Source organism: Peromyscus maniculatus, chromosome 1, assembly GCF_049852395.1.
Source record: "Peromyscus maniculatus bairdii isolate BWxNUB_F1_BW_parent chromosome 1, HU_Pman_BW_mat_3.1, whole genome shotgun sequence".
NCBI classification, from domain to species: domain Eukaryota; kingdom Metazoa; phylum Chordata; class Mammalia; order Rodentia; family Cricetidae; genus Peromyscus; species Peromyscus maniculatus.
Window position 1 is genome coordinate 140,896,567 of NC_134852.1, and position 27,351 is coordinate 140,923,917.

Below are 27,351 nucleotides of genomic sequence, written 5' to 3' on the forward strand. Positions count from 1 at the left end.
TCATTTAAAACTTCTGCTCTGTAAGAAATGTTGTTAAGAAAACAAAGTCACACCACAGGACATATATTACAGGACATACTTAATAAAATGTGCAAAGCCTTAAGATTCAACCATAAGAAACTAAACAACCAAATTAAAAATGGACAAAAGATCTGAACACATGCTTTACCGGAAAGACAGCATCTAATCACAAGGGACAATGCTCACAATCACCACAGATATACACAAGGAACATGAAGCAGTCCTACATATCAGAATACCATACCACACTGGCTGGACATCAAACATCAGGAGAGATACAGGGCAAGAGGAAGTCATTCTCTGATGTTGGGAAGGCAAAACAGTTATAGGCACTTCAGGGACTTCTTACAACACTAAACATACTCTGAGCATAAAAAAGCAGCAATCACACTCTGTACTTATCCATTTGGTTTGAAAACTTACCTAAAGACAATAACCTCACAAGATGTTTATACATTTATTCCTAACTGGCCAAAACCAGTGCAACCCAGACATCCTTCAATACATAAATGGATAAACTGGTTCATCCATATAATGTATTGTTATTGATTAACAAAGGAAATACACACACACACACACACACACACACACACACACACACACACACACACACGAGAGAGAGAGAGAGAGAGAGAGAGAGAGAGAGAGAGAGGAAAAGGGGGGAGAGGGTGAAAGAGAGAGAAAGAGCACGCACTTAAAATGCATATTGCTAAGTAAAAAATGCCAGTCTGAAAGTCTGCATCCTATATAGTTACAATTATACTGTATAACAGGCAAAAGTTTAAAAAAAAAAAAAAAGGCAAAAGTATGCACAGTTTATTTCATATTATGAGGAGTTTGAGAAGTCTAGACTAGGGATTAATAGATGAAACACAGGTCCTTTAGGTGATCAGACTGTTCAGTATGACATTATAACCGCAAAGACACTATACTATGCCATTTTTATCAAAAGTAAGCACTCTATTATTTATTTGTTTGTTTATTTTGGTTTTCCAAGACATGGTTTCTCTCTGTAGCCTTGGCTGTCCTGGAACTCACTCTGTAGAACAGGCTGGTTTCAAACTTACAGAGATCTGTCTGCCTCTGCCTCCCAAGTGTTGGGATCAAAGGTGTGAGCACCCACCGCCCAGCTAAAACTCAGCACTTTAAATAAAAGAGTAAATGTAATTATGAAAAATGTTGCAAATCATTTAGAAGGTCTTGTGAAAACATAGAGACTTTAACAATAAATATAACTATGGTATAAATGTATGGAACAGTCTTACGAAAAGAGCTGGACAGAGAAAAAAAGTGAAATAAGTAAATATGGAAATGAAAGGGGTCTAATGGATGAACAAAAGGACGTGCATATAAATACTGTACTCTCATAAAACTGCTTCCCATGTGAGGACAGGTTAGCAGTTCTGACACTGCTATATGTGTAACAAACAAGCAAACAGACAGCATATGGTAAGGTTCTCACTGCTGTGATTAGAGTGATTCAAGTGATGATGGATTTTAGTTGGAAATGTGAGAACTCAACGCTTGGCTCACTGTAAACACAGATGGTTACACACAGAAATGTGCATACTATAAGTATGTACACACTCATGAGTTACTATACACACACATTTCTTTTTCTGTCAGCTGAGAGGGCCTGAAAGAAACACCTCAAGAGAAATGAGCACACTGTACTGCCAAGATCTTGGTACATTTTCTGCAACCAAAGGAACCAGTGCTAGGAGGAGAGGTGGTTGACTTTAGGACTGGGCAGGAACTACACAAAATGAGCTTACTGGATCTCAGTGTCAGAGAGGTAGTACTCAAACAACTGATCCGCACTCAACGAGGCATGGGAGTTAACTGAAAGAGCCAATTCATTGCCGGACTATTTAAAGCAACAAAACAAAAGTGATCTATAACCTGTGCATCCATACTACTATGTATCGTTGAAAAACAATAAAAGAACAGAGGGAAATCTTTCATGCAGAAAAATACCAAATTTACATAGATACTCTGCCCTGAGTCAAGGGAACATAGATATGCATAAGGGAGGTCAGTTGTTTTGTTTGTTTTTGTCATTCAATTGCATGTTTCTCTAGTATGAACTCTGTAGATGACATCATCCTGTCACAACATCAAAAGTTTAGATAATTAGCGAGAAAGAGGAGGGTTTATATGAGCGAGAATTGTTGAAACCAAGGTTGGATGAAGCACAGGGACAAATAGCCAAACGAATGGAAACACATGAACTATGAACCAAAGGCTGAGGGGCCCCCAACTGGATCAGGCCCTCTGAATAGGTGAGACAGTTGATTGGCTTGATCTGTTTAGGAGGCATCTGGGCGGTGGGACCGGGTCCTGGGCTCATTGCATGAGTTGGCTGTTTGAAACCTGGGGCTTATGCAGGGACGCTTGCCTCAGTCTGGGAGGAAGGGACTGGACCTGCCTGGACTGACTCTATCAGGTCGATCTCAGTCCTCAGGGGAGGATTTGCCCTGGAGGAGGTGGGAATGGGGGGTGGGCTGGGGGGAAGGGGAGGGGGACAGGAAGAGAATCTGTGGCTGTTATGTAGAACTGAATGGTATTGTAAAATAAAAGAAAAGAAAAAGTAAAAAAAAAAATAAAAGTTTAGATAATACTCTCCTCTTCCACCATCATGTCAACCGGGTCAGAAAGAGCTAAGTCTTAGAATAGTCCTTCCCACCCCCCACCCCCGCTTTTTTTCCCAGGAAGCTCAGGAGCCCTTGCTAGAGAAGTACCCCAAGTCACCAGTGCTTACTGACTTGAAATCCCACTTCATTGATATATAGCTATTTATTTGCCTTAAAGCCAAAATTCATCATGTAAATTGATAGGTCTCAAACTTCATGACCTCAAACCCCCTTATATTCAGATAAGTAGAGAGAACACCCAAGAGTTCATGTCTAATGGAATACATATACAGGTATTTATCAATTAGAAAACAAAAGTGAAATTTAAGAAATAGATCTAATAATTCATTTAAAATTAACAATAAATTCAATATATTTGATTCATTCTGTGGTTAAAAACAACAACAAAAAAGAAAACATAAAACACTGCACTCTCCAAAATCAAAAAACAATATATTTGGAAAGTTGCATAGTTCTGGATTTGTTTTTACAAATCTGTATTAGACGATCACCTGATGCTCATGTCAGCCTCTGCTGTCATCATGGATCCTCTGGAAAACAGACTGTACACTCATGAGAGTGAGAGTCAGGAAGGCACTATGAAAACAGCACTGGTCTTGAGGACCCTCTGACACATGCATCAATGCATGGACCACATCCTGTATCTTCAAAATATGAGGAGGAGCCTATAAACTATAAGGTACAAAATTTAAAAAAGTAAACAGGATTCATACCGGTGCTTTCCTTCTATTTAAGTTTTAAGAAACAAAGGTAAGATACAAATAAAAAGACCAACAAGCAAGCTTAGGCCAGTTTTTGCTCACTCTGAATGGCACATTCCCAAAGCCAGTGTTTACAGAATTACAGTTAGGTCACTTAAAAGCAAAGTCATGTATACAGCAGCTACCTTTAATTTGCTCATAAATCAGTCAGTGAGGGGTTTAGCAATACTTAATGTTTCTTTCCAAGTTTGCAGTTTGCAGTTTAGGATCTGTAAAGGAATTAATCAGAAAATTTTCACAAGTTTTCTCCATTTCAAGGATTTAGCTGATAACAGGAAAAAATAATAAAGCTCCCCTCTGCTATACAAAAGAAAATTCACCTTGAATTCAGGGGAAAGATGGCCTAACTTTAGTGATTAATGAGCTATGCAGTGTGTATCCATTTCCAAAGCTCCATGGAGAGGTGACATGAATATTAATAGGCCAATTCTCACTTCCAGCCAAACTGTTCCCCAAATGGGTGCTTATTTATTCTAACAAAGTACACCTGTCTCCTCACCCACCTGCCTTCCTGTGCCTCAGTGATGCTCCAAACAAACTCTGCTAGCAAAGAGGAAGTCAGTTGAGAGTATTTTCAAAAGAGGGTAAGGATGGGGAAGGAGAAAGACTTCAGAGAACAGAACCTGAGTTCCCCTCCCTTCCAAAGCAGCCCCAAACCACCTCTCCCAAATGGATCCTCTAGGACACAAAAATCTACATTTGGTTTTCTTGTGAGTATCTTATTTTACAACTCTGTAGGGACAGAGGTCAACCTGCAGAGTTCTTAGAAGGGAATGAGTAATTCCAAATGTTAGTATACCACTCTATATGATAATTAGTAGCTGTTATAATCTATCTAGCAATCTAATCTCAATCTTTTATTTCATTAAATTATATCTGCAAATGATCTTTGAATCAGTTTTAATGTTTACTGGTTTTGTATCAAATAACAAGTCGGTTAAATTAGACATGTATTTACACTGTCTAGGTGAGAACACTATTTTTTTATCTTTTTAAAAATTACAATTAAGAGCCCTAGAGGTCATCTCCGGAGAAGCTTGAGTGAGCTCACTGGATGGAGGACACATGAGAAGCGCTCAGCCAAGCATACTTGTTCTTACACCCCCAAGGTGGTTCCCATGCAGTGCTATCTATCACCGCTCATTCTTTGCTTCATGTCCTCCTCTTTCCTGGGTCTGTGTTTCCATTTCCAGGACCAGGACTGAATTCTCACTATTGAACCAAGAGTTGGATCTGATGTCATGTTGGATGGGTGATGAAGAATTATTCTCCTTTTCGAACAACTGAAAATGGAGAACCTGGGTTTTTAGTATTTTTACTTGTGTACTTGTAAGTTTAATCAATTAAAAAAACAGTTCTTTGTGACCTGAAACCACTCTGTTTGATGTATGGCTAGTTACAGAACAAAAAGTTTTCTACATGTCTGTCCATAACCAGAAAAGCTTTTCCTTCTATTTCTATGTAAAATAGTTCCCACTTACAGGTGATATCAAATTATACTCAAGTATGTGCTCTGTGAAACTGATTTATTGAGATAAGCAGGTAATAAATCAAAGTTTTCAAATTCACAGAAAACAAACTCCTTATAGAAACTAACAGCTTAGAAACAAATTGTAAGAATCCAAATACACATAATTACGGTGACTCTGGAAAAAATCAACTGGCATGAAATTCTTAGTTTAAGGAAAAAGTAGTATCTTCTCAAATTTGTAAGCAATATCACTGGATTTAAATAGAATACAGATTTCTTTGTTTCTAGCTCACTATATAGACCAGGCTGGCCTCCAACTCACAGAGATCCACATGCCTCTGCCTCGTGAGTGCTGGGATTAGAGATGTGCGCTACCACTACCCGGCTATGGCTTTATTTCTAATGAGAACAGTTTAACTGAACTTCGAAAACTACACCTTAGTTTGCATCAAAGTAGTTAGCATTGGGCCGGAGCAATGCAGGTACCAAGAGGGTTCGCTATACAAGCATGAGGACCTAAGTTACATGCCCGGGTCCACACGGAAAAGCCAGGCATGATGGCATAGGGTTATAATCCCAGGCTTTGGGGTAGAGCTAGGCCCTGGGGCTCACTGGCTAGCCAGGCTAGCTTACCATGCACATTCTAGGCCAAGTGAGAGACTGTCTCAAAAAGTAAAGTGGATCACATTAACATTAGTCATATAGAATGCTTAAAATGTTTTAAATGTAAATTTGTATTCAACTAAACTGGACTATAATACTGGCATGTTTAATTATTTTAAACTATTGTTTTAATTACAGTAAAATACACATAAAATATACCATTTTAAATGTTTTTAAGTAGAAAAGTGATTAAAGTGGCATGTCTTGATGATCTATGATAAGTGCCTCCGTAAAGAGAATATTACAGTATTTGTCCTTTTATGATCTGCGTGTCTTTGAGTTCCCTCCAATGTGTGAGAACTGCCCTCTTTTTGAAAGGTGAACAGTATTGTGTATGTCAGTGTAACTTTCCTAGTCATTCATGTATCAATGGACACCTGGTTGATCTACCTTGTGGCTGCTATGAACAGCTGCTACAATCACTGCTACACTTGCCCTTCTTTCCTATGGAACTGCTACAAGCACAGGTCATTTTTTTGGTTTTGTTTTGAGTTTGTTGTTTATTTTTAAAAACAGCCTTTATGTGGCCCTGGCTGTTCTGAAAACTAGGCTGGCCTCAAACTCACAGAGATCCACCTGTCCTTGCCTCCAGAGTGCTTAGGCCAAAAATGTACACCACACACTGAGCTCAATTTATTTTTGTTTTGTTTTGTTTGTTTTTTTTTTTTTTTTTGGTTTTTCAAGACAGGGTTTCTCTGTGTAGCTTTGCGCCTTTCCTGGAACTTACTTGGTAGCCCAGGCTGGCCTCGAACTCACAGAGATCCGCCTGCCTCTGCCTCCCGAGTACTGGGATTAAAAGCGTGAGCCACCACTGCCCGGCTCAATTTAGTTTTTAAAGAAGGTTCCTCCACTGTAACTACACCATTTTATATGTCTGCCAATAACACACAAAGGCTGCAACCTCTCCACACCCACACCAACACTATTTCTTAGTTTTTGTTCAAAGTTAACCTACTGGGTACCAAGTGATACTTCATGGTGTTTTGATTTGCAATTCCCTAATAATTTCTGGTATTAAACAACTGATATTTTAAGTATTATATTTTGTTTCAGCTTAAACAAATTCTTAAACCTTTAATAATTTTAAATTTTAAATATAGATCAAGAAACAAAATGGGCCCTCATTGGAAACCCACAGTAAGTAATAATAAAAAATAAATCACTAATAAGCATATAGTTCACATCCCCTTTCTTCTTACTGATATACTCTAAATAACTACTGCATCACTGGGTCATGTAAGCATGCTCATCTTTGCCAGTTCAACAAGTGTAAAGGGATGTTCAAGAAGTAATGGCATTTGTATTTATGAATTCTCCTATTGGCCACAATGCCTGTATGTAACAAACAGTTCTCAAAAGACTTCTAGCTGCCCAGTTTTCTTTATGAAAAAGAAATTACTTTACTAAAAGAAAAACAAGTCACTGTTTTCTTAATAAGGATAAAAGAAGCCATATTTAAAAATTAGATATATACATCTGAATATGCAAGGAGATGGATGACTTTCGTTTTGTAGAAAAAACTGAGTAGGCTTATTCTAGAGTAAAGTAGCAATTTGTGCCAGATCATAAAATAGCGAAAAAGACAGAGCCGAGCCTAGAGCAAAACATGAAGAACAGGAAGCTGTAGGTGCAGGGAGTGAACTTGATGTGTATGTTTATAATGCCTAAGCCTGAAAAGAAGCAACAGATCTGCTAACACACTGCTTAACCTGCTCAGTCCTGAGAACTCTTCCCCTGGACATTCTTACACAGCTAAGGAAAACAAGGTGCTGAGAGATTTGCCCAAGGTCACTAAGCCAATTTGGGGACATGCTGGGAAGGAACAAAAGCTGGACTTCCATCTCAGGTCAGTATTCTTTTCCGTGGACACAGCTTCTGTGGTACATACACCATGCCAACGGTTACAATGGACTCACATGCGCTATTTAATACAAAGAACTAAGACATTTTAGCAATTTGCAAAATCAAAGGATGAGCAAACAAATGTATTTCTTAGGAATTCAAATGCTCAAAAAAAAGCAAAAAGGGTTTACTCATCTATAACTTAAAACCAAAAGCAATGTAGTATCACAAATAGACATAAATTAACTGAACTTTACTAAGCTTAGGTAAATGATGAAGAACTTATCATAAATGGTTTTAATAAATGTACCGAAGTGAGAAAGAAAAAAGAATTTATAGAGTTTTTAAAAATTAATTGTTAATGCTAAATACTTTGTCTTAATCTGATTTTTGTGTATTTTAAATCCTAACTCTCCCAATAAAAAGACTTTACAAAGTAAGGCACCTTCAAATAGCTTACAAAAAGTAACAGAATTCCGAACCCTGACTACAGTGTTTACTGAGCTCTACAATACACACCTTGAATTGCACAGTGAGCTAATGCTGTTCAATTGGCAACTCCTGCTTCTCCAGTCCTTCTTATAGGAAAACATATTTCATGGTGACATCCCAGACTGAGAACTCAATGAATGCCAAGATCAAATAAGACTGATGTCCCCATGGAAACTAATCCACCCCAGGATTTACTATTCAAGCCTTTTCTGAAGCATTCATGCACAACTAATAGGCAATGAAAACTGTCAGGGAAGATGACCCTAATTTTGAACACAGTTTAAAAAGGTCTTGGGAGTGATGATGAATACTAGCTAGTCTAACAAGAGAATATCTTGAATTTTCAAGATCCCCAAACTAACTCAAGTTTGTGCAGAAAAAACTTGAACAAGACAAATTTGTGGCATTTTTCTATTTAATGTTTGAATTTCTACTTTAAGTGTGCTTCCTTTATTCTCAAAATCAATTTTTACATTTCAGTCTCCTGAGGTTTTTTCCAGGAAAAGACTTCAGTAATTGTCATTACACTAAGCAATACACATTTTCTACTTATAGTCTCAATAATCATGTGATGTGCAAAACCTAACTGAAGTACATCCCCTCCGGATCAATAAGCTTTGGGAGTATTATCTGGCCACACATGCAATGAGCTTACATTGTACTCAGCAAAGTGAAGTCAAGACAAGGAATGATGTCTTCAGTTCAACCCTTTGTCCTTACTCGCAGCTGTCTGAGCCAGAACTGCCCAACAGCCCTTCCATCCAAGGGAAGGAGACAGTACTCAAATGACAATCCTGATGATTCCGTTCAGGTTTCTAATTGGTGCCTTTGAGCAATACCACTCAACTTCCCATACAGGTGTATGGATCACAGTCTGAAAACTACAGGACTCTTTTCTAACATATACAGCTACAAGAACAAAACCCTGTTCCTCTGTTTTGGCCCAGTGGTTCAAGCCACAGCCCAGTCTTCCGCTTCTGATTTTCTCAGTACCACCAACAGACTGATTACCATCACCTACAAACAACTATGCTTTTGTAGGGTACCTCCGACATGGCTTACTTCTTTAAATAAAACTGGACCCAAGCACTTAACAGGTAAAAGCTCCCACCAACTCTCAGGCTCAATCCTCTTCCTAGCCTCATCCCCACAGCATTCCAGCTTATGCTAACAATCAGCATATCTGACTTTCAGTGTCCTCCACATTTAGGAAAATTATCTGAACCCTTCCAGCTTAACAACTCGGCCTCTGGAGAGTGTGGACTCATCTCTCCAGATCTTCTTTGAATTCTCTCCCTTTCTACAGGAGCCAGGTCTCTGTACCCATATTCCATTTTAAAAAATTCTGACCATTGGTAATAAATACCCCAGTATTGAAACTACCTCACAATACTATGCTGACTGAATAGACAGTGAGGTTCTTGTGTCTTCTCAGAGTACTTTCTTAAGTCTTTTGCAAAAAGCCAAGCAATTCCCCATTCAAAAACAAAATCTTAAAAAAACTGTTTAAAAGCTTCTGAGAGTATTCATGGCTTGTGATCTGATATTATGAGCATTAATAAAACAGTGCTAAAATATTAATTAAAGTATATCAATTTCAATATATACTACTATCTTGATGAACAATAAAACTGTAGCTAACATTCCGCACTGAAGGATACAGTAATGGGGAGGATATCAAACTGAGTGAGATTTCCTTTTTCTGTGTTTTCCTGTAGCACAGGCTGGTCTTGAACTCACTACTTACCTGGGGATGCCTTTGAACTTCTGATCCTCCTATCTCCACTTGCAATTGCTAGGATTACATGTCTGTGCCACCATGCCCAGTCATGTCAGATGATCTTTCTACAATTCTTTGAGAATTCAAAGATAAAATGATACATCTACTTCTACTGAGATACCTTTGTATATCCATAATACTAGTCACTTTAAGCATAAAATTCTATGAATTTTCAGAAAATTGATGAAACTGAAAACTATAACCACAATCTGACTTTAGAACTTTTTAACTTTTTTTTAATTGTGTGTATGTGTGTGTGTGTGTGTGTGTGTGTCTGTCTGTCTGTCTGTCTGTCTGTCTCTCTCTCTGTTTGTGTGTTTGTGTGTGTGTGTGTATGTGTGTGTGTCTGTGCGTCTGTCAGTACCTGCATGGATATGTGAATATGAAGACAATTGTCCACAGAAGCCAGAAGAGGGTGTTGCATCCCTTGAAGCTGGAGCAACAAATGGTTTTGAGTGTTGTGAACACTCAAACACTAAACAGCTAGTGCTCTTTCTCATTGGGCCATTTCTCCAGCATCTTAGCACTTTTTTTATAACCTGTAAAATTCCCGAGCCCATCTGCAGTCAGCCTTCCACATATGTTACCAATATCAGACCATCTCTGACCTGCTTTCTATCAATTTCCCTTTGTTGAGTAAGTCACATAAAAAGAACACAATACAGTCTGTGTCTGACTTATGTCGTCTATTACAGTCTCTTCAAGAGTCATCCAAGCTCTTTTTTATTGCTGACTACTATTCCACTGTATTCATTCACTAGCTGACAGATGTTAGTTATCATAGCCAAAAGCTAGAAAAAATAATGCTGCTGCAACCATTTATGCATGACTTCCTATGAAGATAAATATTTTTATTTCACTTAGGCATAATTATAAGGAATGGGTGTAGCATGAATTTTAAAAGTTCTGGCCAACTTTTCAGCTGGTCTTGTTTCCAAATGGCTCTCAGCTGAACTGCTGCTAGAAGCCTGAAAGCTTAACCAGCCAAATGCTTAACCAGCCAAATGCTTCTAGTTTCTGGTCCGCACACCTTATATACCTTTCTGCTTTCTACCACCACTCCCTGGGATTAAAGGCTTGCTTTCTGGGATTAAAGGTGTGATGAGTCACCATGCCTGTCTGTATCCTTGAACCCATGGATTTTTGCCTCTGGAATGCTGGGATTAAAGGCGTGTGTTACCACTGCCTATCCTTTATGTTTAATATTGTGGCTGCTCTGTCTCTGACCCCAGATAAGTTTATTAGCATGCACATTATTTGGGGGAATACAATACCACATTTCCTCTCTTTTTGTCTAAAATTTAAAAAAAGCTTATAACTAATACAAGAAAAATTAGCCAGTAAGTATATACAATATAAACAGTCAAGATTACATTAACGATGTCTAATCCATTAACATTTGACAGATTCAGATAAAAACTCCATTATATATATTAACAATGTCCAGTCCAGTAACATCTGATAAACTCAGACCAAAAAATTTTCATTACTTATCTTATTTAAAACAAGTAGTTCCTTTTTAAAAGTAGATTCCATAATCTCCCTTTTTATCTTATCATATCCATATTCTCTCTTTCTTTTCATAATAGATCTAGTAGTCTACCTTTTGTCATTTTTATATCTTCCCCTTTTTCTTCAGTGTAGATTCAGTGATCTACCTATTTATCCTATTATTTCTTTATCTTTTTTCTCAGAGTAGATTCAATGATCTATCTCAAATGGGTTTCTAGATCATATAGTAGTATCTGTAATGTTTTGAAAAATAGCCAGACCATGGTTCTATAATTCACCTTCTGATCAGCAAAGTTAAGAGCGTTCGAATTTCTCCACAGTGTGCCAATCTCTATCTTTTGATTCCAGCCATTAAGTGAGTTCATGGTGATTTCTCACTGTGGTTTTTACTTTTATTTCCTGTGAATATCAATGGACAGTTTCTCTTATGTTTTCTAGACATATCTCCTCTGGAGAAGCACAACAGCAAGTCTCTTACCCACTTTTCACTAAGCTCTCCTGTTATTTTTAAAGTGCTATAAGCATGTAGCCAGTTCTTGATACCAATTTAATTACAGTTTCAATCCTTTTCAATTTAGTGAACTTTGTAAAATAGTCCAGAATATGCTCTGCTTTGGTGAGTAATCTTATGTACTTGAAAAATACACCTATTTTAAATGTCACAATGAAACCCATCACTTTGTATGCTAACTTGCAATTTTAAAACTGGGCGATGAAGGGGATGTAGCTCAATAGTGGATTACTTGCCTAGGCTATTCCATGCCTTGGGTCCAATCTCCAGTACTGGGAAAATCAAAAACAATAGGAGCAGCTGGGAAATCAGATAGAGCAGGGACTGCTTTACCAATGAACCATACTATCTATAGTTTATGACTTGCTTAACTTCAATGTGGCTTTTTGTCACTCAACAGTATAGTATTGACAGACATCCATTAAGTAAAGCTGTAACCACAATGTACAAAGTCTTCTAGACTACTTGTAATTTTGTCTAAATTTTCTCTCAAAGTATCAAGAAATTGTCCTAAAACTTTATCTGTCACTGAATTTGACTATTTCTACCATTTCTATTAGTTTTTCTTTTTGAAGCTTTTATTTAGAATGGTTCACATTTTAGAATAACTTGACTTTTTTTTTTTTATTATGAAGCATGCTTTTGCCCTCAGTTTCCATCCTGAAGACTATTCTATGCGATTTAAAGACAGCCCATCAAATATTACTATGGTAAATATTCATGGGACCATCTTACTGCAGCCTTTTTCCTCCAAGTCATCCACATCTTCATATTTAAGGGTAGAGCTTGCTTGTATTCTTTTATCTAGTCTGACAATCTCTAACTTTAACAGGAGTATGTGGCCCTACACTGTACAACAGTATGACCACCGGCCAAGTATGGCTATTGGGATTTAACTAAAACAAAAATCTGAAAAAATCAAATATAATACAGTAGCCATGTATATTCACAGGATAGCCTGGAACAATGCAAAGGTAAAAGTTCCCATGCAGCCAAGTTTGATTTAGGCTTTTATATTTATTGCAATAATTAAAAGGATTTAAGTGAGCCATCTTGCCATTCATCTTATAGTTTTTTATATTTGTCCTGTTTACCTTTTTATTTCACTTTTTCATATCTTTCATTGAGCTGAAAACATTTACCACTGTATCTTTTCTTCACTATTGGCTCATTAACTCTCCCTACACACATCCCATAATGATTTTCAAGAGGAACAATTCTGGCCCTTAGAGACATTGGGCAAAGTCTGTCATCTGCAGCTCTGTGCTTACCACAGTGATAAAGAGGGTGCTACTGGCATCTAGTGGGCAGAAGCAGAGATGCAGCTGAGCTTCCAATCATGGTGAGTGCCACTCCTCACAGCAAAGCCCAAGATGCCCATACTGCAAAGCTTCCTAAATCCTGTTCTCAAGTTCACTAACTCCATCTGATTACTAGCTTCCTTCAAGTGCGAGTCTTGACTGAGCATCTCCATCCTATCTCCTCCTTCCCACCTTGTCCCATACTGTCAGCTGTGGTTCTCAGCACCTACCTAGATCAGTAGTCTGATCTACCTCTCTGGGCTCAGTTTTCATCCTAAGAGGTAGATCTTCTGTGAGAATTAATATAAGGAATGTGATAAGCACAATCCTGGCTATTACAGATGCTAGCTTCTCAGTAAGTAATTATTATACCTCCTAACAGAAGGACACACCTGAAGAGAAGCCCAAGTCCCCACACTGACACATGACCTCATGTGTGTTAGCTTGTGCTGCAGCTACCTCTCTGCTTTCTAAACATGACAGTGGACCACAGCCTACTGGACTGGCTGGCAAAATGTGACTCTAAAGAGAATGTCAGGAAGCTTTTGACCTCTAATACAAAATCCCGCTTATTTACCTGCATTTAATTGAAGACATCTGTAAGTGGTACCACACAAAATGTAACTCAGACTCAGAAATGTCAATAAAAATGCTATAAGGCAGAAGTCCCACTAAACCTAGCAGGAAAGTGTACATCAGCAGTTACACACAGCCACACAAATTTAGAAATATAATAGAAATATGCTGCCTGACTTGACAAGTGATAAAAGCTCCTTTCCCATAAAGCTTAATGAGCGCTATTAGTCTTCGGGAATGAAAACGGGTCAACCCCACAGAGAGAAGTAACTGACTCTCCACACATGGTCCATTCAAGTGACAACGTATCAGATTACTGACGTAATTACTATAACCTGACAATTTCATTAGATTCATGTGGCAGTTAAACGGCCAGAACTTACAACAAAGGGACCTGGTTCATCCATGGGACTTATTATGGACAAAGTGAAGCTCAAAGTCAGTTTGTCAACTGCAAGTCTTCCACATTTTACTGCCTACTGAAAAGATTTTTTCTGTTCTTAAAATGTGGAAGGTGACACACCTATCTCTGGCTAAAACCTAAGCTTCACAGTAAAATGACACACGTAGAGGCTCCCGCGTTCTCCTGCCTGGGCTCTGCTTTGCCTCTGAGGCAGTGTGGAGTAAAATGGAGCCGACTGAGCTCTGAGCTACTGCAGGAGATTTGGGGATGGCTGCCATCCAGCAAACCGTCCGGCAGCACTTGTGGATTCCAAGTTAAAGAAAGAACAACAGAAACCCTCACCGTATTTCCTATAAGAGAAGGGGGGAGGGTGACCATCTTTAATTATTTTATCTTTGTCCTATGTATCAATAAGCCTAATAATAAAAACTGTTTAAAAATCAACTTGGCCAAGATGCAGCACAACTTCAAAACAACTTCATGGAGTGAATAAAACTAACAGAAAATGACAATCACTCAATTTGGATCATGAATTGATCTTCCTTTCTACTTTTCACCAAAGATTACAGACTCCATACACTCAGCCCCAATGTTTAACCAGAGTAGTTAGTAAACTACAAGCTCTTTCTACAACTGATAGCATTCAAAGGTGAAAAGACAAAGCTTTCAATTCTGTTCTATGCTCAGTACTGGCCATAATTCACTTCATTTGATTATAATAACCTAGTTAGTGTTACTTTCTTCTTCAGATTTAAAAGCTGCAGCCTAGAAGGATTAAATGACTTGCCCAAGGGCCACCTATGTCCCTCCCAACTCATAGCACAGCATCCTTCCACAGTTTACTTTGCCTCCATTTAAAGACTGAAGGGTTAGAAAATGTGACCAAACCTGGTTAGTACCAGCTTCTCTGGTCTGGTCCATTTCCCCTAGTGATGATTCAAACTGGTCACAGGCCATCATTACTCATCATTAAGAAGAATAGTTTCGCCGGGCGTTGGTGGCGCACGCCTTTAATCCCAGCACTCGGGAGGCAGAGCCAGGCGGATCTCTGTGAGTTCGAGGCCAGCCTGGGCTACCAAGTGAGCTCCAGGAAAGGCGCAAAGCTACACAGAGAAACCCTGTCTCGAAAAACCAAAAAAAAAAAAAAAAAAAAAAAAAAAGAAGAATAGTTTCAATAATAAAATGAAAACAACATTATAAAAACCATTAAAAAAGAACAACTCTCGCCGGGCAGTGGTGGCGCACGCCTTTAATCCCAGCACTCGGGAGGCAGAGGCAGGCGGATCTCTGTGAGTTCGAGGCCAGCCTGGTCTACCAAGTGAGTTCCAGGAAAGGCGCAAAGCTACACAAAGAAACCCTGTCTAGAAAAACCAAAAAAAAAAAAAAAAAAAAAAAGGAACAACTCTTAATGTGTAAGGAGATCAGAGATGGTCTCATAAAGAATATAAGGCTATGGCTGGGCATGGTGGTGCTCATCTTTAATCCCAGCACTCGGGAGGCAGAGGCAGGTGGATCTCTGTGAGTTCAAGGCAGCCTGGTCTAGTCTACAATGGGAGTTCCATAACAGCCAGAGCTGTTACACAGAGAAACTCTGTCTAGAAGAACAAACAAATAAACAAATTATATTTATATATATATGACTATGGTTCAGCTCTGAAAAGGAGTATGATTTGAGGCTGAGAACTGAGAAAGGGGGGCTCTTAAAGTGACACAAACAAGAGAAGCAAAGAGAAAGACAGGGTAAGCAAAAGAACAAAAACAAAAACAAAACTAAGACTGGAGCACAAAGGGAGTCCAGCTTAAGAGGAGAATACGAAATATTACAGGAAATGAACAGCACAATTCTGTTCACAAATCTGTTGCCTCAGGGGAGTTCTGACCGTTAGTATCCTGTGGCTAGTAGGTCAAGTGCTGGCTTGGCCTCAAGTCCAGCCTCTCTGCATAGCGCTCTGCTTTTTCTGCTCTGCCCTTTCTAAGTCTCCACAATCATCTCCAAGCTCCTCTGCAATCACAGCTAGGATTCTGGTCCTCTGAACGTCTAGTAACTGTTCTAACCTCACAATTTATCCCCGGTTGAGTTCCAAAGAGAACCAGGATGAAGACTAAATGGGAAGGAAAGGAAGCACTGAGAACAACGCCTGGATCCAAGCAAATGCTCAGTGCCAGGCAGGTCCTCTGCTCCTCAGGCCTCTGACCCAGGTGAAGCCTCCTTGATGACCCCTTTGGCCTACCCAGCTGTGCTGAATCACGGCAGAGAACTAAGCAGGGATGAAGCAGCACAGGAGTCACAGAGATACAATCCAGGGCTGACTCCTCTCTATACTGAGAAAGCAAATGTACCTAAAGGGGCAGAGGTCAATAGCTGTCACCAAAACAATGGCTGTGTTCATCCCATTACTATTACTGAAAAACTGTATTGCTTTAGAACAATCACTCCGAAATTATCAGATAAGTGCCCGACGAAAGACCAAGCAGAGCCACTCTAGTGGTGATGCTTACACAAAGATCTGAGAACACTCTCTTACCTCCAATGGTGAGCTGCAAAGGAATCTTGTGAACTGCAGAGTCCAGTTTGAATAGGATCAATTTCATCCAGGAAAGGCGCAGTAAGAAAGAACACACAAAGAAAAATATTACATAATTTTCCAGTGAGAACATCTGAAGCCAAAGTCTATACAAAGTTAATGTTTTCTATAATGTACAATTTATCCAGAGCACACAGTTCAACTCAGCCCATAAAAAGCACTCAACTATTTGAACTAGTTTACAAAAACAATGGTAAATATTTGTGTAAAAGCAAATACAGCACAATTAGTGCTAAAATAGTTACACTTTTAAGTTTTATCTCACAATCTCTGAGCATAAACCAAACAAACAAAAAGAGTCAGTAAGAAAGGAGTCAACAATCTTTCTGATCCTAAATGTGGAGCAAGGTTTAGTTAGTGCCAAGAATAGTTAAGATTCCAGACCTACTTCAAGACCCAGTGGAGTGAGAGTGTGGCATGCCTGCACTTGGCATCTCCACTGCCACGTGTCCTGTCATCTCTCTTCACGCCATATTCCTCCTTTCCTTTTGGTTCTCCTTTCTTTCTCCTACTCCCTATTGTTTTCTTTCACCTCTCTTTCATTGATGACTTATACACAAGATAACAGAACACTAAATTACTATTACATGCTGCTTGTCTCTCAGTATTTAAACAAACAATTCTGGAGGGAGGGGCAGGAACTATTGACAATACAAATTGTCATATGTCCATACATATAGATGACAGGAAATTCATGTGTTCATAGATATATTTATAGAATCCCCTTTGAGAATCACTGTGATAATCAAATATCCAAGTAATATAAATTCATCTTTCTAAATTCATATTAACAACAGTAAGCTGTAGTGACAGGCCTGTTTCCAAGCACTCGTGAACTTCTCTATAACAAAGCTAATTTGTACTCACAGGGAAAACAAAGAATTTCTAATCTCTCTGAGATACACAGAGGGAAGCTAGGGATATAGTTCGATGCCCATCCTGCAGGAGGTCTTGGGTTTGAGCTTCAAAACTGGAAGAGGAAGTGACTGAAATAGCAGTAAAAGTATATATCTAGGATTTCCTTCTACATCACTGGAGAAAGGTGTAGAGGTAAGTAATGGAAGTTGAATAAAACAAGACTATTCCTATTAAACTAATGAGTATAAGAGATAAAGACAGAGGATTCCTTCATAGATGATTAGTTCCACTCAAAGTTTAGTTTTCTATAAGAAACTTCCCTTAATACCATTTTTAAAAAGTATCAGCTACACCCTCCCCAAACTATAAAATACACTCCTAAAATAACACAGGGCATATCAAAGCTACCAGTATCATCTAGACTCTAAACTGCAAGATGCATTAAAGTATAGAGACTGTAAAGTTTTTCTCTTTAATATCCAACACAATTCTATTGTTAGAACTTTTCTGAAAGTACAAGGTAAATCAAAATGCTGCCTTCATAATGCTGACAGGGCACAATTAATTTTATAGTAATGCAAATTTTATGGTCTTGAAGTCTATTGCAATAGCTCAAACCATGACAATAAACACTCCTCTTTCCCAAAGCAGAAAGTACAACTGAGATACTAGATCATTTTAACAATGGAAAACAATAAGGAACAGCAAGTTTTTATTTTTATGCCAGAACTTTGATATTATAAGGTTTCTATGCTTTACACCTATATGTACATGTCAACTATGCTATACATATACTTTTAGATTTGTTAAGCAGTCCACAAAGTATAGTAGCAAATGATGCATCAATCAAGAGAGCAATCACTTTAAATAACAAACAAGAACTACGTAAATGCTGTCTAAGGAAGCTAATGCCTTCTTGAAGTCCAACAATTTACACACACACACACACACACACACACACACACACACACCCTAGCATGTGTATTTGTAATAAGTACAGTTAATATTAGTGATGCCATGTTTTCAAAATAAGAAATTTGAAATGCTCATCACGTTTGAACTGCCAAAATATGAAATACGTAAGTTTTCAACCACAAAGCATTAAAACAGAGTGACAAGTCACAAGGCACATATATACTATCCTAGGACATGAAAAGCATTTCAAAATGCTTCCTCTGCATCACTGTGAAGGGGAAGCCAGCTGTTTTGTTCCACTTCAGTCAGGTACTTAGAGAAGCCCTAACAAGACTGTACAGGTTATGTTCTCAGTACAAATGCTAACACCTTGAAAAATGATTGGTAAAATGCACTCTGAACGTCCACTAAGACTGACAGCAGAAACAGGTCCCTTTCAACCAACAGCAGCATGATGACAAGGCAAGAAAATGACTATGTTCAATTCTGTTGTGAAATTAAAGCTACTAAAATTTAAGTTCAGTTTAAAAAGATTACTATGGCCACAGTAAGTAACACATATTGATAACCACAATGCCACCATTTCTAACATGGGTACATTCATGCTAATAAATAAACAATGGGTATAGTTAATAAGATCTTACTCAAGATATTTAAGCCTATTGGGAAAATAAACATTTTCACCATGTTTTACCAAGTTTCTTATTGACTTCCAGAAATAACAGGATGCAAAAATAGTTACCTTCCTTATTTATCTATATTCCTTATCTATCCATTTTAAAGAATCCTTCTGAAAAAAAAATCTTAATCTAACTGAAAACAGGCAGGTAGATTTTAAGTTAATAATAGTTTGATTCACTTAATAAAATGTGTAAAAAATTTTAATCATCATTTTTTTGAGACAAGGTTTCTCTGTGTAACAGCCCTGGCTGTCCTGAAACTCTCTTTGTAGATTAGACTGGCCTCCAACTCACACAGATCCAACAGCCTCTGCCTCCCAAGTGCTGGGATTAAAGGAGTGTGTTACTATGTATGCCTGGCAATTTTTTCTAATTTATTTAATTCTGTAATTAGTTGTGTGTGTGTGTGTGTGTGTGTGTGTGTGTGTCCCCTAGAGCTGGAGTTACAAAAGGCTGTGAGCAACCCCAAATTGGTGCTGGGAACCAAACTCAGGGCCTCTAGAAGAATAGTATACTCTCCTAACCACTAAGTCATTGCTCCCACCCCACATCTTGTATTTTAAGATCATATGTATATTAAAATCATAATCATAAAGATCATGGTCTATATTTAGAATTCAACATATCATGTATCACTGCCAATTTAAGGATCCTTTAAACTTCTAAAAGTAAAGTAAGAAAACATTTAGGTCAACATCTGTGTTCCCTAGCAACTGGATCACCTTGCTTACAATGAGGCATTCTGATTTCTGATCTTGGTACCCACTATGCTATCCATCACTGGTAGCCTGTCTCACAACCCCTTCTAACAGTTTCAGAGAGGCAACTAATGCTTATACTAAGTTTTCCTAGACAGCATTCTACATGCAAACTGTTCTCCAAGCTATAAGTTATACTGAGAAAGTTCCATTTTTCCTGAGACTTGATTGTTTTAAATGAGAGGAAAGAAGAATAGAGGGGTACACACTTCTAATTTTGTCAGAAATCCAGTAAAATTATTATAAATTATTTTATCTTTGTATTAAAAACACTCAACAGGTAAATCTTTTAATGTTCTTGAAATGCCATCTGTTTAGTAAGGAAACATGGCTAATGTTGAATACCAAAATGCAATTTTTACAAAGATAAACTGCATTAAAAACTTTTTTTTTTCCCAGCCAGGTATAGTGGCACATGCCTTCAATCCCAGCTCTTGGGAGGCAAAAGCAGATGGATCTCTGTGGGTTTGAGGCCAGCCTGTCTACACAGTGAGTTTAGGACAGCAAGAGCTAGATAGTGAGACCCTGTCTCAAAAAAAGCTTAATTACTTAATTAATTAGAAGGCAACAATTTTTTCTAAAACAAAGAACAGTAATCAGCTACCTCCATCAAAATGGAATTTCAGTCCTGTAACTGTTCATATCAATTACCCAGAATCTCCTTGTGTTAGCTAGGCATCTCTTTTGCTCCCATTTCCTTGACCTTTTCCTTATTACGTGATCTATAATGTCTCTACTTCAGACAATGTAATAAAATCTTTATTTAGCATTTTTCAATTGCTAAGCTGAATCAACCTCCTGGTAAAATTCAGTTCTCTTAGGAATTTGGAAGTCTTACTTCAGCTACAATTCTACATTGTGTTAAGTCACATTTTATACTCCTTTCCAATGCCCTACAATTAACATTCATACTGTCTTAAACTGGCTATTTTTCAGGGAGGATAAAATTGAGTTTTATGTTACAAATGTGGCTCTTATAAACATACAATTCTTAGAAATTTAAGTCAACACAGGAACCAAGTTTCATATTACACTGCAAAAAATTTAAAGCTTCAGAAGCAATCTAAAGACACAACCAGAACCATTTTTAAAGTCTCTCAAGAGAATGAGAATTAAATCTGTACATAACTGTGGGTCAAAACTAAGGTCTGAGAACTAATAGATGTTTAATTATTATAAGAATAAAAATGTAAAAAAAGATTCCCCAAATTCATGTCACAGATTTATTAGGTTGAAAGGTTAATCATGTATACTACATTCTGACCAGAACTTTGCACATAACATCAGGCCTCAAGGAATCGTAAAAGATGACAATGATTCCTTTAGTCTTAGCACTAGGAAGGCAGAGGCAGGCAGATCTCTGAGTTTGGGGCCAATCTAGTCTACAGAGCAATTTCAGGTCAGTCGTGACTACACAGACAAACCCTGTCTCAACCCCCCCACCACACCCCCCAAAAACAGCAATGAAAATCTTTACTGGTGAAAAGAATAGTGAACTATGAGTTCTGTAGTCTGTGATCTCATTGGCTCTACATGTTCATCTGAGTCACTTAAATCAGTGTGCCTTTTTTTCTTTTTAATTTGTAAACCAATTTCAGCCAAGCCACTTTCCCAAGCTGGTGCCCCATGAATGTTAGACTCCAAAAACACTTCCCTGACTTGAGGTCCAAATATGCTTGGTAATGCTGCAAGCCAAAGCTGCCTAGCCTCACCTTTGCCTTCCAGAATTACAAGGAATACTGACAGTCTAAGACTCTTCTTACTCCCACATTTAGAAAAAGCTTGACTTTCATTTAAGACATTGTTTGCAAAGTTACATGATAAAGGACTTGTGCTTGCTTTAAATTTCATGTTATCCAGCTAAGATTTACGGGTTTTTTTGTCGTTGTTGGGTTTTGTTGTTGTTGTTGTTGTTGTTTGGTTTTTTGGTTGTTTGAGACGGTTTCTTTGTATAACAGCCCTGGCTGTCCTGGAACTTGCTTTGTAGATCAGGCTGGTCTTAAACTTACAGAGATTCACCTGTGCGTGCCTCCTAAGTGCTGGGAATAAAGACATGTGCCACCACACCTGTCAGATTTATGTTAATTTTTAAGAGGAAAATTACTTCTAAATTTCTCCTAGAGAGACTCCAAAAGAAAAAAAATCATTAAAACCACAGATCAGAGACCCTATTTCAAAAGCATGCAGGAGTGTGAATAAAGATACCCTACACCAACTTCTGTCCTCTACACACACATGCATAATCAGACACAGAAATCAAATCAACCTTGAAAAATGGGATACCTTCCAAAAATCAGAATAATATAAATTGAGGATAAGCAGAAATACCACAAAACCTACAAATCAAAATTAGCATTTGTTGTTATTTATTTTCTTAATGACTGACAGTCTGACTGGAGTAAGATGCAATCTCAATATAGTTTTGATTTGCATCCCTCTGATGGATAGTGAGGTTGGAACATTTTTTCATGTTTATTGGCCATTTGTATTTGTTTTTTTCACAAACTGCCAGTTCCTTAGCCCACGTTTTGATTAGACTGTTTGTTTCCATACTGTTTAGAGGGTTTTTTTTATATTCTAGATATTAATTCTCTGTCAGATGAATCTCTGAAAATCTCAGATTTTCTCCCATTCATTGAGATGCTTCTTCATTCAATTAACTATACTTCCTTTCCCATAAAGAAGCTTTTTATCCTGAGGTCCCATTTGTCAACTGTTGGCCTTATTTCCCAGGCAAGTAGAATTCTGTTCAGAAAGTCCTCACCAATTTCTCTGTCTTGAAGAGTTTTCTCTACAATTTCCTCTAACAGTTTCAGAGTTCCAAGTCTTACATTGAAGTCTCTGCTCCATTTGAAGTTGATTGTTGTGAAGGGTGAGAGGTAACAATCTAATTTCATTCTTCTATTTGGAATATCCAATTTCCCCAGCAACATTTGTTAACAAAGCTGTCATTTCTCCAACGTCTATTTTCATATCTTTGTCAAAAATCCGATGATTTTAGCTTGGACTGGTGTGTGTGGACCTTCTGTCCTGTCCCAGAGAGCAACTTAAGCTATGTGTGGGCCAGTACCATGCTGTTTACTTACTGGGCCTTTGTAATATAACTTGAAACCATCAGTATTCTCTCTTCTCAGGACTGCTTTGGCTATTTTTATGCTTCCAAATGAATCTGAAGATTTTTTTTTCCCTATTTCTATAAACAATGGCACTGGAATTCTGCTAGTGATTGCAATCAATCTGTAGACTGCTTTTGGTTAATACAAGTACTTCCACTATTTTAATTCTTCCAACTCATGAACACAGGAGGTCTTTCTGGCTCACAGTACTTTCTTCAGTTTCTTTCGCCAACATTTTAAAGCTTTCACTGGAGTAGTCTTTCTATACCGCGAGGAATGAAAACTAGTCTAGTCTCTATGGAAATTAGTATGGACATTTCACAAAAAAACTAGAAATACAGAGCCACACATGGTGGCACATGTCTTAATCTTAGCACTTGGGAGGCAGAGGCAAGCAGATCTCTGAGTTCAAGGCCAACCTGATCTACAGAACAAGTTCCAGGACAGTCAGGACTACACAGAGAAATCCTGCCCCCACCCCCAAAAAAAAAGACAACAAAAGAAGCACACAAGAAATATATCTATCGCATTTATGTTAGGACTCCAAAGAAACATGGCAAAGACACTTGTGTAGCAGCATTTATTGCAACACTATTTTAAACTATTTGAACACTAGTTCATTTTTCTTTTTATTTCTTATCTAGAATGTGCAAGGGTATCTTTCTACCATAGTGACAGAAACATACAAGGAATTAAAACCTTCATCTGATTTGGTGAATAAAAGAATCACATTCTTCTACAACCCAGGAGAAAGAAATATGGGAGTTACTCTACATATAAAGTTTTGAGCTGTTTCTCGAACAACTGTAACGAAGAGCCCAGAAATATATGCACCAAAACTTATAAACCAGCACAAATATTCTGTATTCAGACATATTGAGGCAGAATTTTTCTCTGGGTAAGTATTATTTCTTTACTTTTATAACTACCAACTAGAGGAAAATCAACTACTTTTAAATCATGCAAGCAGTTACCTAAAATTATTTGGTACACTCAATGAACTGCTACAGTAAAACCACAAGTGTTCCTTGTTTAGACTAGGCATCAGTAGGTAGTACTGTTCACCACATAGTTCCTCAGATTTAATGGGAAAAGCAGACCTAAATAGAAAGCCTAAAGACAACTGGCACTCACTAAAATGTGTTTAACTCATTGTAGGTAAATTTCTCAATACTGGCTCAGAAAATTAAAAGCAATTTCTATTTATTATAGGAAGACAACTGTCAAGAGCTTTTGACATCATTCAAATTTTCCTTTTTCTTCCTGAGTAGTTTACAATTTGACAACAACTAAATTCTCTCTCCAACGTTTCTTAAAAGCTGTCAACTCTGAGGTTCATCCATTGGACAAAGCTTGGCCTTCTGAGTCCCAGGAACACTGCTGGGTACTGTGCCTTTCTTCAGGCTCTGGCAAACATTTTTCTAAGTTAGAATAACAAGCACAAAGTATGTGACTGACTTTAGTGACCTAATATAGCTAATTGATCAAAAGGAAAGGACTGGCCCAAGTCTAAGCAAGTTCTGCCTCCTGCAGAAACCTCGAGATGCCTATGTTTCCTCCTCCTCCAGATTCAAGGAAAGAAATACACATATAAAGCTCACAAATGGTGCTCTTTACATGTTTCATGTGGTATAACAGGATGAGTCAAAATAGCATAAAAATTTCTTAAGTTTACCTGTTGACAAATCGTATTCCACCCCCCTTTGGAATAAATTAATACTAAAACTCAAAACTAGGGCTGGAGGGTTTAGCTAAAGTGCATGAGGTTCAATTTTCAATGCTGCAATAAAATAAGTAACCAAATAAAACGTGACTTTTCAATTCAAATGAATATATTAATATAAGTGGAAAAACAAAACAATAAAGTAATTCAACTTGCCAATACTGACTGAACTGACAGACATCTCATTTATTTGCTCCTGACCTTACTGCAAAGGCCAATGAGCTCTTGGCAAATGTCTCAGCAGCAAAGCAGGCTATTTTTAAGAAACAGCTGGAGAGAAAGAAATAAGAGGTTGCCAAATTGTAAAGTATTCAGGAAGAAAACAGTGGTCTTGGTATTTGTGACATTCTGATGACTCCTTATAGTACAGATTAGTACGTCATCATCCATCCACATCCTGGGCCAAACGCCTTTACAAGGATGATCTTATTTTACTCCTCACAATAAACACTGTTGTAGTACTCCCTTCACATTGCACCAATAGGGAACTTAAAAGTAAAAACAGCTGAAGAGCCAGGCGGTGGTGGCGCACGCCTTTAATCCCAGCACTCGGGATGCAGAGCCAGGCGGATCTCTGTGAGTTCGAGGCCAGCCTGGGCTACAGAGTGCATTCCAGGAAAGGCTCCAAAACTATACAGAGAAACCCTGTCTCGAAAGACAAAATAAAACAAAAAACAGCTTAGAGCCACATGGGAAACGAATGGAAGGCTATGGTTTAAGGCAGAAAACCAATCAGTTTACACCTCACCCTTGGTGTTCCTTACCTCATCAGTATTCTAACCCAAACAGATGGAATTATAACTGTTATCACTCATCCCATCAACCCAATTTTTCATTGAACACATTTACTTTCAGACAACATGGTTCATCAAGAATTACCATTAGGGGCTGGAGAGGTTCTTGCAGAGGACCTGGGTTCAATTCCCAGTACCCACATGGTAGTTCACAACCATGTACAACAACAATTTCAGGGACTCTGATACCCTTTGCTGACCTCCATGAGCAATGGCGGAGGCATGGGGATGCTGAAATATAACAAGAGCAAAACAATATTCCCGAGGGCATACAAAAGCCAGTATCAACAGGAAGTCCTGCTACGCGTTCTGTTTGAGAACAGACAAGAACAAAATACACCGTGGGAAGGTTGTCATTTTAAGTTTTCAGAGAACGTAGAATGCTTCAGTTCTTTGGAAAATCTATTTCAATACTTTCACTGATGTTAGTTGTTCTATATTAATTATTTAGGCTGACTTCAGCCCTCCAATATGCAGTCCATGGTCTGATGTAAAAAGTGCTAACTTTTCTACATGTTGCCCTGCACTAAACACTTGTGTTTCTTTGGAAAAATTCTTTAAGCCTCTATTATATAGAACAAAAGTTCAGCAGGGCAGTGGTGGTGCTCGCCTTTAATCCCAGCATTTGGGAGGCAGAGGCAGGCGATCTCTGTGAGTTTGAGGCCAGCCTGGTATACAGAGTGAGTTCCAGGCCAGTCAAGGATACACAAGAGAAACCTTGTCTCAAAAAGGAAAAAAAATAGAGAGCTGGAGGGATAGCTTAGCAGTTGAGAGCATTGAATGCTCTTCCAGAGGTCCTGAGTTCAATTCCCAGCAACCACATGGTGGCTCACAACCACCTGTAATGAGATCTGGCTCTCTCACTATATACACAATAAATAAATAAATTAAAAAAAAAAGGAAGGAAGGAAAGTAAGTTAAACTAGATATAGAGATCTTATCTCTAATGTTATATATGATGCTGACTTGTGATATGAGACAATGTTTAGGAAATTTTAAGCAACAGAAATTGTAAGCAAAAAATTTTCCCTATACTAGCTTGAATTCCCCTTCCTCATCCCCCCCTCCCCCAAATACTAACAACATTATGCTGGAAATTTGACAGTACTTTTGCACCAATGAATTTAAGTAGATGAATTAAACCCTTTGGTAATTTAACTACTATCAGTAGCAAATTCCAAATTCTTACAAAGTTTTTGACTGACTACAATATACTACTGAGTATAGTACAATATACTACTAGGAAATTTCAGAGTTTCCTAACTCTGAAATTGCTCATAAAAAAGCCATTTTTAATTAAATTACCTAAGACTTCCACTTTAAGTTAACTCGGATTTTAAATTTTTGTTTAGAGGCCATGGGTATGTTTCAATGGTAGAGTACATGCCAAGCATCAGACCCTAGGTTCAATCCCCGAGTACCTCCCCAATTCAAAACACTCAGATCCCGCCATCATACAAATGCAGCTAATTCTAAGGTAGAGTACAGTATCTATAAAGTAGTACATGACTACATGTGATTGGTCTCTGCATAACTCTGGTACATTGAATGATTTTCTAAATACAATAGAGTAGAACTACCAAGAGAAAAGGAAGCCAGAAGCGTGCGTCTCTGTATTAAATGACATTAAGACATTGAAAACATTCCCACGTGACGAACCGCTTGTGCTTCACCTGAATCAAAGCAATGAAGTCTAACAAAGAGAAGCCGCGTTTTCAGCACTTCTTGGGTTGCAAACACTAAGCTGCCCATCACACAGGGGGAGAGCACTGAGTCAAAGGAAAGAGCAAAGGTGTTTCAGGCCTAGACCACCACCTGGTGGCTGGAGTGAGGCAGCAAATCAACACCCCACCAGCTCCTCTCCTGTCTCTGACATTCAGAAAGGAACACACACTGGCTGCCCGGTCACATGTACTTGAATATAAATAATTTCCC

General features: G+C 38.2%; 1 protein-coding gene across 8 annotated transcripts in view; it reads right to left on the reverse strand.

The window, feature by feature from the left end:
* The window catches only part of Ate1 (arginyltransferase 1), a 133,063-nt gene that overhangs the window by 70,131 nt on the left and 35,581 nt on the right, over positions 1-27,351 (reverse strand). For all 8 annotated transcript variants that reach the window (XM_006976985.4, XM_006976984.4, XM_076553666.1 and 5 more), the window contains one exon: positions 16,513-16,545. In XM_006976985.4, coding sequence (XP_006977047.1) covers positions 16,513-16,545 — 33 coding nt within the window. The remainder of the gene's footprint in view (positions 1-16,512; positions 16,546-27,351) is intronic.